The 13,518-nt window shown below is 36.2% G+C and overlaps 1 protein-coding gene across 6 annotated transcripts in view; it reads right to left on the bottom strand.

Annotated features, from left to right (window-relative positions):
* Positions 1 to 13,518, bottom strand: part of WDR76 (WD repeat domain 76) — a 56,483-nt gene that overhangs the window by 15,125 nt on the left and 27,840 nt on the right. For all 6 annotated transcript variants that reach the window (XM_043921698.1, XM_043921697.1, XM_043921702.1 and 3 more), the window contains 4 exons: positions 12,305 to 12,406; positions 12,174 to 12,217; positions 9,617 to 9,770; positions 2,253 to 2,411 (listed from right to left, as the gene is read on the bottom strand). In XM_043921698.1, the coding sequence (XP_043777633.1) occupies positions 2,253 to 2,411; positions 9,617 to 9,770; positions 12,174 to 12,217; positions 12,305 to 12,406 (459 nt within the window). The remainder of the gene's footprint in view (positions 1 to 2,252; positions 2,412 to 9,616; positions 9,771 to 12,173; positions 12,218 to 12,304; positions 12,407 to 13,518) is intronic.

Raw genomic sequence — 13,518 nt, 5'->3', positions numbered from 1 at the left:
GTTTGAGTAAGTTCCAGGAGTCGGTGATGGACAGGGAAGCCTGGCGTGCTGCAGTCCATGGGGTCACAAAGAGTTGGACACAACGGAGCAACTGAATTGAACTATTACTCACTTAATACCATTGTATCGTGATTGATCAACAGAAAAATAATAGAACTCTCTATCACCAAAGCTACCATTTAATAGAAAAACCTATAATCACTTTTTTAAATCCAGATGCATATCAGAATTACAAATGCCTAGGTATTGCTTTTTTGTCCAAAGCTCCAGATATGTTTCTAATGAGCAGCCACGTTTAAATCCAACTGGACTATATGACGATCTTTTACTTTCATCTAGTTTGTTTCACCTTTTCTATTTCATACTCAGTGCTCCATTTCATTCAGTTTAGGTTTTCCAACTTCTCCACCCTTTTTTCTTTTGTTCTCTCTCAAGCATAGCACAAAAACTTTTGTATACATATGTATATGTCATGTGTATTTTAGAAAACTTATAAATTTTCACTTAAGTAAAAAATTTATGACATTTCAATTCCACTTGTTTGACTTAGTATGAAGAGAATGCTAGATTTCTAATTTAAAAAAAATAGATGCAACAAGTAACAAAGGCTTACTGTATAGCACAGGGACCTATAATCAATATTTTTTAATAACCTATAATGGAAAATAATCTGAAAAATAATATGTATATATGTATAACTGAATCACCTTGCTGTGCACCTGAGACACTGTAAGTCAACTATGCTTCAATAAATCTATGTATTAAGAGAAATTCCTATAAGTAATTATGAATAATCTGTACACAGAACATTAGAATAATCACAAAGACATCAGAATGTGTTAATTTTGAGTACCGGTTTACATAAACAATTAAGGCATACATAAAATTAGATCATCAATTAGTATTTATGATGATAAATCATAACAGTGGTGATACTGTGTTTTCTTCACTGTTTATCACATATAAAATTGCCCTAATACTGAGGATGTCTAAAAACTTCAAAAGTTCCATTCAAAGTAAGTTAAAGGGTGAAAACCTACATCTAAACCATGCTAAACTTCACAAAGATTAAAATTCACATTGAAAAAGGGTTTAATTTATAAGAATTCTCTAAACGAGGAAATCTAATATGGTTAATAAGCAAATGTGAAAGCTCACTTGAAATGACATGTTTGTTGTAAGCATTAAGTAGTAGATATTTAAGTAGGAGACCAAATGTAATCACTAGGATCAAATATTGTGAGGATTCCTCAGGCCTTTGGAAGCTTCTGGCCCACCCAACCAGAGGTCAAATGGATTAGAAAACCTTCAAGGGGTAAAGTCTGTTTATCTTGATAGAGTATCTCTAGACGGATGGATAGTCACAAGTATAAGCCTAACATCTTTCAACTATTCTTAAACAGACTTCAACTTAATCTGACCTCACAGGGGCTACATTAGCTCAGGAAAAGACCTTATCCTCAAGAGGTGGTTATGAATAAACCTGGCGTAAGATGTTCTGAATGAAATCGCCTGGGTGTCCATTTTTGGCCAGAGTACAATTTTATCACATCCAATTGCAGCATTTCATTCTAACTTCACCAGACAAAAATAACTGAGCTAATCTATTAACAGATATATATATGGCATGTAAGACATGATAAATCTTAGCTAGAAGACAAAAAAACAAATTTTATAGTTTTTGTGTTACATTACTGGCCATATGTTTTACATATAATGTGCTATAGTACTGTTTGTTATGTGACGAATTTCTCTATAGTCTTTTCTGTCACATTGAAGACTCAGCCTCACAAAATTCATACCTGCAAAGGCTAGAAATAATAAACAAAAATATAATAACATTCTCATATTTTTCCTGAATAAAACACAAGTTTTAAGCCTTAACAACAGAAGAATAGGTTATTGTTTTTCAAATATTTTTGCAAAAATAAAAAATAAGAGAAAAAAAACTATTATGTGCCAGGCTCTGTTTTAAGTACATTAACTCACTTCATCCTTGTGACAATCCTGTAAGGTAAATAGTATTACTGTCTCATTTCAAAACTAAGGAAGTTGAGACACAAAGAGGTAAAGGCACTTGCCAAGGTCAAACAAATAGTACCAGACGGGATATGGATTTAGGCAGTATAGTTCTAAAGTCCCTGTTCCATACCAGCTCATCCAGTCTGATGGTATAATAATCATTCACATGGTACTTCATAAAGAATCTAGACTATCATCTAAGGTCAATATGTAAACATATTAACACTTACCTCTTCAAAAACAGCCCTGGAAAAATCCCCACAGCGTAATGTGCCATCATAGCTCAGTGACAGAAGGTGAGCTGGATTGGCAGGTGAGAAGTAAAGACAGCTAACCGGTTGACTGTGGGGCTGAAAAAGATAAACTCCATCCTCCTTAGGTTGGTGAGTCTGGAAGAGAGTTAGGGGTGGGGAGAGAGACAAAAACTGGTGAGAAATAGTAATATATTTCATGTCATTAAGTTGTTAAAATGTTTATGTCTGTATTATATTCAGTCTTTTCTCAGTCTGTTGTTATACCCAACCTCCCGATTAGAAAGTCAGAACTAGAAACTTTATACTCTAAGTTATTTTCCTAATTTTCAACCCAACAGAACTGTCTCATTAATTTTAATAGTTTCCAGTTTTTTGCAACTAGACAAGTAGTTTTTCATAATGCAGAGGGGAAATAATTACTGCTTATTCTGACTTCATTTCATGAAATCCTCAGGAAATGTGAGATTTACTTTTTATTTCACACACAGGATAATTCCTTCCTACTAAAATACATCAATGTCACTTCTACTTTGCTTGCTAAGTATGCTTGTATATGAGTAAATCATCCTGCACACAATTTTCATACGGTGTTTGGTTCTGGCACAAAATGATAGTTTTTTAAATATTTTATCCCCTAAATACTCTGGCCACCTGATGCAAAGAGCTGGCTCATTAGAAAAGACCCTGATGCTGGGAAAGATGGAGGGCAAGAGGAGAAGGGGGCAGCAGAGGATGAGATGGTTAGATAGCATCACTGACTCAACGGACGTGAGTTTGAGCAAACTCCAGGAGGTAGTGAAGGACAGGGATGCCTGGCATGCTGCAGTCCATGGAATCACAAAGAGTCAGACACAACTTAGCAACTGAAAAAAAAAAAAAAAACCAAATCCCCTAAATACCCCATGAAAAATGCGTGTATTTGAATTTATATAGTAATATTACTGCTTCTAAAGATTATCCTTTCACTACTGGATTATCAACTCCGAAATCATCATGTTTTGAATTTCCATGTTATATTCCTATACCACATGTTATATCATGAACCAACAACTATCATCTCCAAATCTATCTTAGTCTGCTCTGAAATACTCAAGCATTGTTTTTGTCTTTTTTAAGAGTTTAAAGAGAAAAAAAATTTTAAGGAAAGAAAGAAAAAATCTTTTTAAAAAAAGGAAAAAAATTACAACAACACAAACTCCTCCTCCTACCCAGAGTTAACCACTGTTAACACTTTGGCATATTGTCCATAGCATATATTTTTTAGAAAAACAATACTCTCCAGATAAAATTCTGAAAAATCATTCAAAACCCAAAATTGACCAAAATTATCACTGAAATACTAAGCAATCATTATAGATGTCTTTACATGCAGTTACTTATATGGATAGGATAGAGAAGAAATTTGGGGGGGGGGGCGCGGGGGAAGGCCACTTTTAATAGTATTAAATTTAACTATACTTTAAAATAATAAAAGAAAAGCAAGCTGAAGGAATTTTTGAATTGAGTATTTCTTTACAAGAGTTATCTAAGAAGGAAAAAGTATAAAGCATAAAGCACTTACAGTCATTAAGCTTTATTTTTAAATTTAACTATGTATGTCTCAATTTCAGATTTCTATTGATTGAGGACACTATTCCCCCCCCACCCAATCTCCCCTTTTTCTATCTCTAGATTTATTTTTATTTTGTCCAGGTTAACAACACTCATATCTAGTTCTGTAATCATAATTCATATTGCTATTTAATATTAGTTCTGCACTTAAATGGATTTAATACTCATCATTGATTCTTCTGTCAAGCTTCTTCTCTCCTGAATTCTTAATTTTGACTTACTTTTAACTGGCTGAGACTTTCTATCAAGCAGTTTTTCCAGATAAACTCACAGGTCTTAAATTTCTAGAGTTTTTTCACATGTGAAAATACCTACCTGCTGCCTTTACATTAGAATAATATCCTGGGCTACCTATGTATTCCAGGCCACACTTCCTTCCCTCAGAACTTTGCAGACATTACATGAAATGTTGTAGAAAACTGAGGCAAGCCTGACTTCTCCCCTTGAATATAATTTGTTTTTCCTACCTGAAGAATTCTTTGTCCTTTAAGCTCCAAAGTTTCTGAGAACATGGCATACATTTTCAAACGTGCCAATCCAATTCTGACTTTTCTCTTAAAACTTTTTTCATCTGTGTTTAAGATAACCTCAAATCTTTCCTTTAATATCAGTAATTTTATTTTCAGCAATGTCTACTATTCTGTTCCTTCTAATCTATTAGTTTCACTGATTTTCTATTTGTTTTCTTAGTTTTGCTGGCTCCCTCATTCCATTGTTTGTTATCTTATCTTTGAGCCTTATTTTACCAAAATTAATGCTGTTATTAACTTACTCCACAGCATCACTGTCCAAAAGAACTCTCTGAGATGACAAAAATAATATATGTATGCACTGTCCAATATGGTATCCACTAGCCATGTGTGGCTATTAAGCACTTGAAATGTGGCTGGTATAAGTGAACAACTGAATTTTCTATTTTAATTACTTTAAAAATAAACACAGGTATCCTAGCTATTCAAAAAGTTTGCTTTTTGCTTTATACCACTTCACTCTTACAAAACACCTATATTAATACCTATTTTTGCTAACTGAAGGGAATCCAAGAGGATTTTTATTTTTATGAGAAAAGGTAAAAAATGAAAATAGCATTCAGCATTTGTTTTGCAGGAAGCTGTTACAGAGGCAGCGCACCCCAAGCAGCAAGGGGCACCACCAAGCTCTGACCCAGGGGACTTACACTCAGCATCTCAGCGTGAAGTCGCTCTTAGCTCTGAACTGTGTCTGACAGCATCTGTACTTTATCTAGATTTATTCTGTGCATGTATTAGCAAGACATCTTAAGGTAACTGCCTCTTTCATTATACCATTTGAGTTTACAAACAGTTTCATAGTAATACTCTACTTTTGGATGAGGAGGGAAACCTGTAGTCCAAATTTCATTTCAGTCCAAAAATAACAAGTGTGCATCTAATGACTTCAAACCGAAATGAGTCCAGGACCAGTTTGGTTTGAGCCTAGAAATGACTGTCTGTACACACTGGATTGGAACATGAAAACTGAAAGTACAAGCACCAATAAAGACTATTACAGTAATCCCAAAAAAGAAAATGTAGCCCTCACTAACGTGGTGTTAGCCAGGATAGGAAAGGGGGGGCAAAACCATTAAAGGATTTTACTAGATATAAGGAATGAAGGGACAACCTAACTATTCCATGGCTTCCTCTTGCTTTTAGGGTAAAAAGCGAAATTCTCAACAAAATTTATGAAGACATACATCTGACCTCTTCCCACCTCTGTATTTCCCACCCCCACTCTACTCATCCCTTCCATCCATGCCTTTCTTGTCCATGCTCCAGCCACACAGGCATTTTTTCAGGTCCTTGAATGTATCAAGCAGGCACCCTACTGCCGAAGGTCCTTGACATTCTGTTCCTCTTTCCTGAAATGCTCTTTTCCCTTTGTTTGCTTGGTTTATTCCTACTTAGCTTTCAAATCTCAACTCAATTCTCACTTCTTCAGAGAAGTCTTCCCTGATCCTCCAAATTAGGCCAGTCTACTTGCTACGGAAAAATATCACTCTTCCTTCACCCCATTAATCACTGTATATAATTCACTCCACTTATCAAACATATAATTACTTCATTCATGCTGCTTTTGCCACTAAATTCCAAACCCTGTGAGAACATGGACAGTCTTTCCTCACAAATATGGCTGGGGTATCATTAGAAGAGTACTTAACACAAAACACTCACTAAGTGTGGAATGAATGAATGGGTGCATGAGTGACCAAATGAATGACAACGCAACTTTTGACCTTAGGTGAGACTAGGGATCTGACAAAAAGTTAAATGGAAAACTGAAGGACTACCAAGGCAATTCAATGCAGTAAAGAAGTCTTTTCAACAAACAGTGCTGGGACAACTGGATATACACATATAAAAAGATGAACTAGGGCCCTTACTTCAGAGCATATACAAAAATAATTCAAAGATAATAATAACTCAAGGTGGATCAGTGAACTAAATGTGAAAGCTTAAACTATAAAAATATTTAGAAAAATATATAGGAGAAAAACTTCCTGACTTTGGGCTACACGGAAGATTTCTTAGATGACACCAAAAACACAATCAATTAAAAATTTGATGAACTGGACCTCATCAAATCAAAACTTTTGCACTTCAGTAGCATTAAGAAAATGAAAAGACAAGGAGAAAAATTTGTAAATCAAGTATCTAATAAGGATGCACATCTAGAGTATACAAAGAACTCTTATAACTCAACAAGAAAACAAACAATCCAATAAAAAAAAACTGACAAAAGACTTGAATAGACATTTCACCAAAGACACCCAAATGGCAGGATAAGAGCCTCAACATCATTATTCATTAGACAAATGCAAATCAAAACCACAGGGAGATAAAACTTCACTAGGAAGATAAACCCACTTGAAAGGCTATAATCAGAAAGACAGACAATAATAAATGTTGGTAAGCATGGAGGAAAACTGGAACCTTCATACATTGCTGGTGGGAATAGAAGATGGTGCAAACCCTTTGGAAAGCAGTTTGGCAGTTCCTCAAATGTTAACCAGTTACCATATGACCTAGCAATTCTATTCCCAGGTACCCACTCAAAAGAAATAAAACACACTGCCACACAAAAATGTGTACACAAATATTTAAAATCAAATTATTCAGAACAGCCAGGAAGTGGAAACAACCCAAATGTCTACCAAGTGATAAATGCATAAATAAAATGTTGTATAATCTAACAAGGAAATACTATTCAACAATAAAAGACAGAAGTGCTGATGGATTAGCATCTACTAGCATGTTATAGTAACACAGATACACCTGAAAACCATACTAAAAGAAAAACACCAACATAAAAGACCATATAGTCTATGATTCTATTTATATGAAATATCTAAAAAGTGCAAATTTGTAGAGATTTGCCTGGGGATAAGGGTAGAAACAGGGATTAAATGTAAATAGCCATGAGGAATCTTACAGGAGTGATGAAAATGTTCTAAAACTGAATTGTGATGATGGTTACACAACTCGATAAACTTACTAAAAATCATTAAATTGTACATTTTAAATGTGTGGATTTTATAAATTGTGAATTATACCTCAACAAAACTAATTTAAAAAACAAAAACTAGGGGAGGACGCCCCTGGCTGTCCAGTGGCTAAGATGCCCCACGCCCTGTGCAGGGGGCTTGGGTTTGTTCCTTGGTCAGGAAATCAGATTCCACATGCCAAAACTAAGAGTTCACATGTTTCAACTAAAGATCCCACGTTCCACAGCTAAGATTAAAGAACCCATGTGCCACAACTAAGACTCAGCACAGTTAAATAATAAAAATAAATATTAAAAAAAAAAAAACTAAGGAAGTTGGGAAGTGAGAACAGGATAGCTAAGACACTGACTTTAGACTTGCTCAGTCTGTTGAGATAACCAGGTGTCCTGAAAAACTAGAAAGTTGATAAAAACACTGCACTGTAGACATCCAGTAAAAAAGATGTTTGGAGTCATCAGAAAAGACATGACAAATGGACTGTTCTAAACTTCAATTCATATTTTTAAAATTTTTGTTTTATTTATTTTTGGCTGCACTGGGTCTTCATTGCTGCATGCGGGTTTCTCTAGTGCAGTGAGTGGGGGATACTCTTGATTGGGATGCTCAAGGTTCTTATCACAGTGGCTTCTCTTGTTGCAGAGCACAGGCTCTAGGCACTCAGGCTTCAGTAGTTCTGGCTCACAGCCTTAGTTGCTCCACAGCATGTTTGGCAGGCAGATTCTTATCCACTGCACCACCTGGGAAGTCCCCTACCCCGTACTTTTTTAATCTCCTAAAAGTCTCTGTTCCTTCCTTACCTTATTGTTGAAGCTATTCTCTCAACTCACTAATCAGACCCTATGTCAAAACTAACAGCCCTTTTTTCTGTTCCCATTCGTTTTGGTGGTGGTTTAGTCACTAAGTCATGTCCAACTCTTGCAACTCCATGGACTATAGCCCTCCAGGTTCCTCTGTCCCTGGGATTCTCCAGGCAAGAAGACTGGAGTGGGTTGCCATTTCCTTCTCCAGAGGATCTTTCCAACCCAGGAATCAAACCCCGGTCTCCTGCATTGCAGGTGGATAATTTACCAACTGATCTACAAGGGAAGCCGCCCATTCTTCTTAACTCCTCTGAAAAAAAAGCCCTGTCAGACTCCCATGCTTGAAATTCATCTCTTAGCTTATACAACCTTATACTATTTCTGGTCCTCTTCCCACTTCCCTTCTTCTGTTTTCTTTACCAAATCCTTTCACCTCCTACCCCTACTAACATCTTATCAAAATAAGCAAGAACCTATGCACTCAAAATAAAAGAGAACTTGGTTTTTATTTCTTCTCTTCTCACAATATTCATTTTATTTATTAACCCCAACCCTCGACAAGTCACAATGGCTTCTCCATCTCCATTAACTGTCCTTAAGGCATTTTCCATGTCTTTGTTCTACTTCCCCAATTAGAAAATAAACTTCAGGGCTTCCCTGGTGGCTCAGTGGTGAAGGATCTGCCTGCCAATGCAGGAGACATGGGTTCGATCTCTGATCCGGGAAGATCCCATATGCTGCAGAGCAACTAACCCGGTGTACCACAGCTACTGAGCCAGTTCTCTAGAGCCCAGGAGCCACAGAGACCCTGCAACAAGACAAGCCACCAAAACAGGAAGCCTGAGCTTCCCAACTACAAAGGAGCTCCTGCTCACCGAGCCTGAAGGAACGTCCAACAGCAAGGGAAACCCAGCAAAGCCAAAAATAAATAAATAAATAAATTCAGAGAACATTTAACGTGGCTTTCTTCAATTTTGTAACCACTAAAAGCAATCAATGCATTATTATATATGCAATAGATGAAATTTAATATCAGTTTCTGACTCATCAAAAAACGACTAGAATCATCCTAAGAAGATCCATGGGAAGATATTTTGATCCAGTTTGAAAATTATATTTTAAACAAAATTAGAAAACTAAGAACTTGCTGTGATATTTTCATATATACATTTAAAGCTGTAATAAAGTTTCCTGGCAGGCATTTATGCCCAGATGACTAATGATATTCAAGCTAAAAATGTCAGAAGTTCCATAAAGTAAATTTAAATTCCTCTAGGTTTCTAAAATTTGGAATCACAAAGCAATAAATCTCAAGTAACATCTAGAAACACATGGCTCTAGGCTGTTCTTTCGCAGACTATTTCCTTTAGTTGAATTTCAGTATCTTCAAAAAAATAATAACTTACCAAATCCCAAAGTCCAACTTGCCCATATTTGGCCCCAGCTGCCACCAAAGTCCTCATTTCTGATGGGTGGATGGCCATTGAGGTAACTGAGCCTCTGGTAACTTTACAGACAGTATCTTCACTAATGACCATGCCATTTAATTTGACTTTGTAGCTGAGAACATTAAAAAGTTAAACTTTAGAAGTAAAACCAAACTCAACGGTCAAAACAATGAAAGGTGATTTAAAAAAGAAAAGTCACAATAAATGTGGGAAAATATTCAATTTCCTGGCAATCACGGAAAGCAAATTAAACAACAGGGTGCTATTTTTCACTCATAAAAGTTAGCAGGCTATAGTTAAACATTCATATATACCAACAGCAGAGTAAATTCATATAAGATTTTCAGAAATTAAAAAAAAAGAGATTTTGGAAAACAATTTGGCATGTCCTAAAGGGGGACCCAGATAACCACAATGCTATGACCACTTACCTAGAGCCAGACATCCTGGAATATGAAGTGAAGTGGGCCTCAGGAAGCATCACTACAAAGCTAGTGGAGGTGATCAAATTCCAGTTGAGCTATTTCAAATCCTAAATGATGATGCTGTGAAAGTGCTGCACTCAATATGCCAGCAAATTTGGAAAACTCAGCAGTGGCCACAAGACTGGAAAAGGTCACTTTTCATTCCAATCCCAAAGAAAGGCAATGCCAAAGAAAGCTCAAACTATTGCACAATTGCACTCATCTCACACACTAGTAAAGTAATGCTCAAATTTCTCCAAGCCAAGCTTCAGCAATACGTGAACCGTGAACTTCCAGACATTCAAGCTGATTTTAGAAAAGGCAGAGGAACCAGAGATCAAATTGCCACCATCTGCTGGATCATTGAGAAAGCAAGAGAGTTCCAGAAAAACATCTATTTCTGCTTTATTGACTATGCCAAAGCCTTTGACTGTGTGGATCACAATAAACTGTGGAAAATTCTGAAAGAGATGGGAATACCAGACCTGCCTCCTCAGAAATCTGTATGCAGGTCAGGAAGCAACATTTAGAACTGGACATGGAACAACAGACTGGTTCCAAATCGAAAAAGGAGTACGTCAAGGCTGTATATTGTCACCCTGCTTATTTAACTTATATGCAGACTATGTCATGAGAAACACTGGATGAAGCACAAGCTGGAATCAAGATTGCCGGGAGAAATATCAATAACCTCAGATGTGCAGATGACATGACCCTTATGGCAGAAAGTGAAGAACTAAAGAGCCTCTTGATGAAAGTGAAAGAGGACAGTGAAAAAGTTGGCTTAAAGCTCAACATTCAGAAAACTAAGATCATGGCATCCAGTCCCATTACTTCATGGCAAATAGATGGGGAAACAGTGGAAACGGTGACTGACTTTGTATTTTGGGCTCCAAAATCACTGCAGAGGGTGACTGTAGCCATGAAATTAAAAGATGCTTACTCCTTGGAAGGAAAGTTATGACCAACCTAGACAGCATATTAAAAAGCAGAGACATTACTTTGCCAGCAAAGGTCCATCTAGTCAAGGCTGTGGTTTTTCCAGTAGTCATGTAAGGATGTGAGAGTTGGACTATAAGGAAAGCTGAGCACCGAAGAATTGATGCATTTGAAGTGTGGTGTTGGAGAAGACTCTTGAGAGCCCTCTGAACTGCAAGGAGATCCAACCAGTCCACCCTAAAGGAGATCAGTCCTGAGTGTTCACTGGAAGGACTGACATTGAAGCTGAAACTCCAATACTTCAGTCACCTGATGCAAAGAGGCTGATTCATTTGAAAAGACCCTGATGCTGAGAAAGATTGAAGGCAGGAGGAGAAGGGGACGACAGAGGATGAGATGGTTGGATGGCATCACTGACTCAATGGACACGAGTGTGGGTAAACTCCGGGAACTGGTGATGGACAGGGAGGCCTGGCGTGCTGTGGTTCATGGGGTCACAAAGAGTCGGACACGACTGAGAGACTGAACCGAACTGAAAGGCTATTAAAAACGTCCATAATATTTGACACATTAACCTCACTTCTGGAATCTATCCTAAGGAAATAAGCCACTATCACAATATAATCTTCAACAGATACACACATACAAACACTCAAAACTAAATAGAAAACAACTCCAAATACCAAGAGGTTAAGCAAATTTCATCTACTGAATGAAATATTACTCAATTATTCCACAAATCTAAAGAGTAGTAACATCCAACCACAATGTTAATAGAAAAGCATAATGCAAAACTGTACATATATTAAAACATAATGAAGCAAAAATGTATGTAATTATACTCGTTTATTAAAAACTGAATGAATATATATTATGCGCCATGTATTTTTCTGGCTATTGAGATAAAATTCATGCATTCATGAAGCTTGTGTCACAGTGGTTTTGTATATGGCAATATTTGAAAGGAAATACACACAAAAAACAGTTGTTAGGGTAGAAACATGATGGATAATGCTTTTCACCTCATTTTCAAATTTCCTCTAATGGTATATAGTCTTTATAATTTAAAGATCTCAGGAAATGTAAAACAAAGGCAAGGGATTTTAACTCACCTTTTAATGCTAGATAATTCCTTCTCAGTGTTTTTACTTCTTGTCTGAAACAATGGAAGAAACCAAAGTACTAAATTAACACATGAACTGAAATTTGCTTAAAAGCTTGGGTTTACCCTCCCAAGTGATACCTTGCTCAGTTCTGCCCAAGTCTGCAAAAATCCTTTAAGTAGTTCATCATCATCATCTCGATTTTCAGGAGTCATTTCTAAAGGCCCAGGAGGTATCAAAGGCTGTTATAAAAAATAAGGAAAAAAAAAAACTTGGTTGTCACTCTGCCCTAGAATTCAAGCTTGAGGTTTCTCTTTACTTTCAATATCTACAACAAGGGTGACATATAGTCAGCAATCAAAAATATTTGTTCAATGAATGAATGCCAAGTATCCTGTAAAGTAATAACATGTATTATCTCATTTAATTCCCTTAATAATCCAGTGAATGAGATACCACATTTCAAAGACAGCAGAATGAAACATAGAGAAGTTAATCTGTCCAAAGTTACACTGTCCATAAATAGAGTTGCTAGGAATTGATTCAGATCAGTTCAATTTCATTACTCAAAAGTTATCACTCTGTATCATTTTTTTATATCAGGGATTGTAACCCACAAGTCATGAAATCATTCTAATATGTGACAACCAACAGTGTGTTTTACTGAATGAGAAAAGAATAGACCAGAAAATACAACAGTATATCATATGTAGTAAGAGTTAAATATCATTTCACAAAAGGTTTGTTTCAGAGGTGTGTGTGTGAGCGCACGTGCGCATACGCGGAGTAGATTCAATGTATTTCCTATCATGGATGCATAGAGGCTTCAAAAAAATGAGCTACTCTATCCTTAGCAACTTAATTTCCAATTAGCTCTCAAAGCACCAGGCTAATGAGTGCTATCTTCCAAGTTATAATTAAGCACTTAGATAAAAAGTATTAAAAACAGTAGGTGCTCCTGAATAAAAAATGATCTTACTCAGACAATAAATTTGGTAAATAAAACTCTTTCCACTCACTGACAGCATAAATTAACTACAGTATAGGACCCCCATCATTATTATCACATATTATTATTAATACCACCATTTATTGCTTACTTACTAAGTAATATAAAGCATTCAATATAATGTAAGGACCTTAATCCCTCATAACACCCCTTGTGAGAGGTTTCTGTTATTGTTGCTATTTTAAAAATAGGGAAACTGGGGCTCAGAATGGCTAAGCAGTTTACCCACAATCTGACATAGGTAAGTCTGCAGAAATAAATAATCCAGTCTTTCATGAGTTTGAAATCTTACTCATTAAACCATATTACAGTCAAGTATTAAATTAATGAAGTACAAATTAAACA

This window comes from Cervus elaphus, chromosome 13 (genome assembly GCF_910594005.1).
Source record: "Cervus elaphus chromosome 13, mCerEla1.1, whole genome shotgun sequence".
NCBI lineage: Eukaryota > Metazoa > Chordata > Mammalia > Artiodactyla > Cervidae > Cervus > Cervus elaphus.
This window is presented reverse-complemented; position numbering and strand designations above follow the sequence as displayed.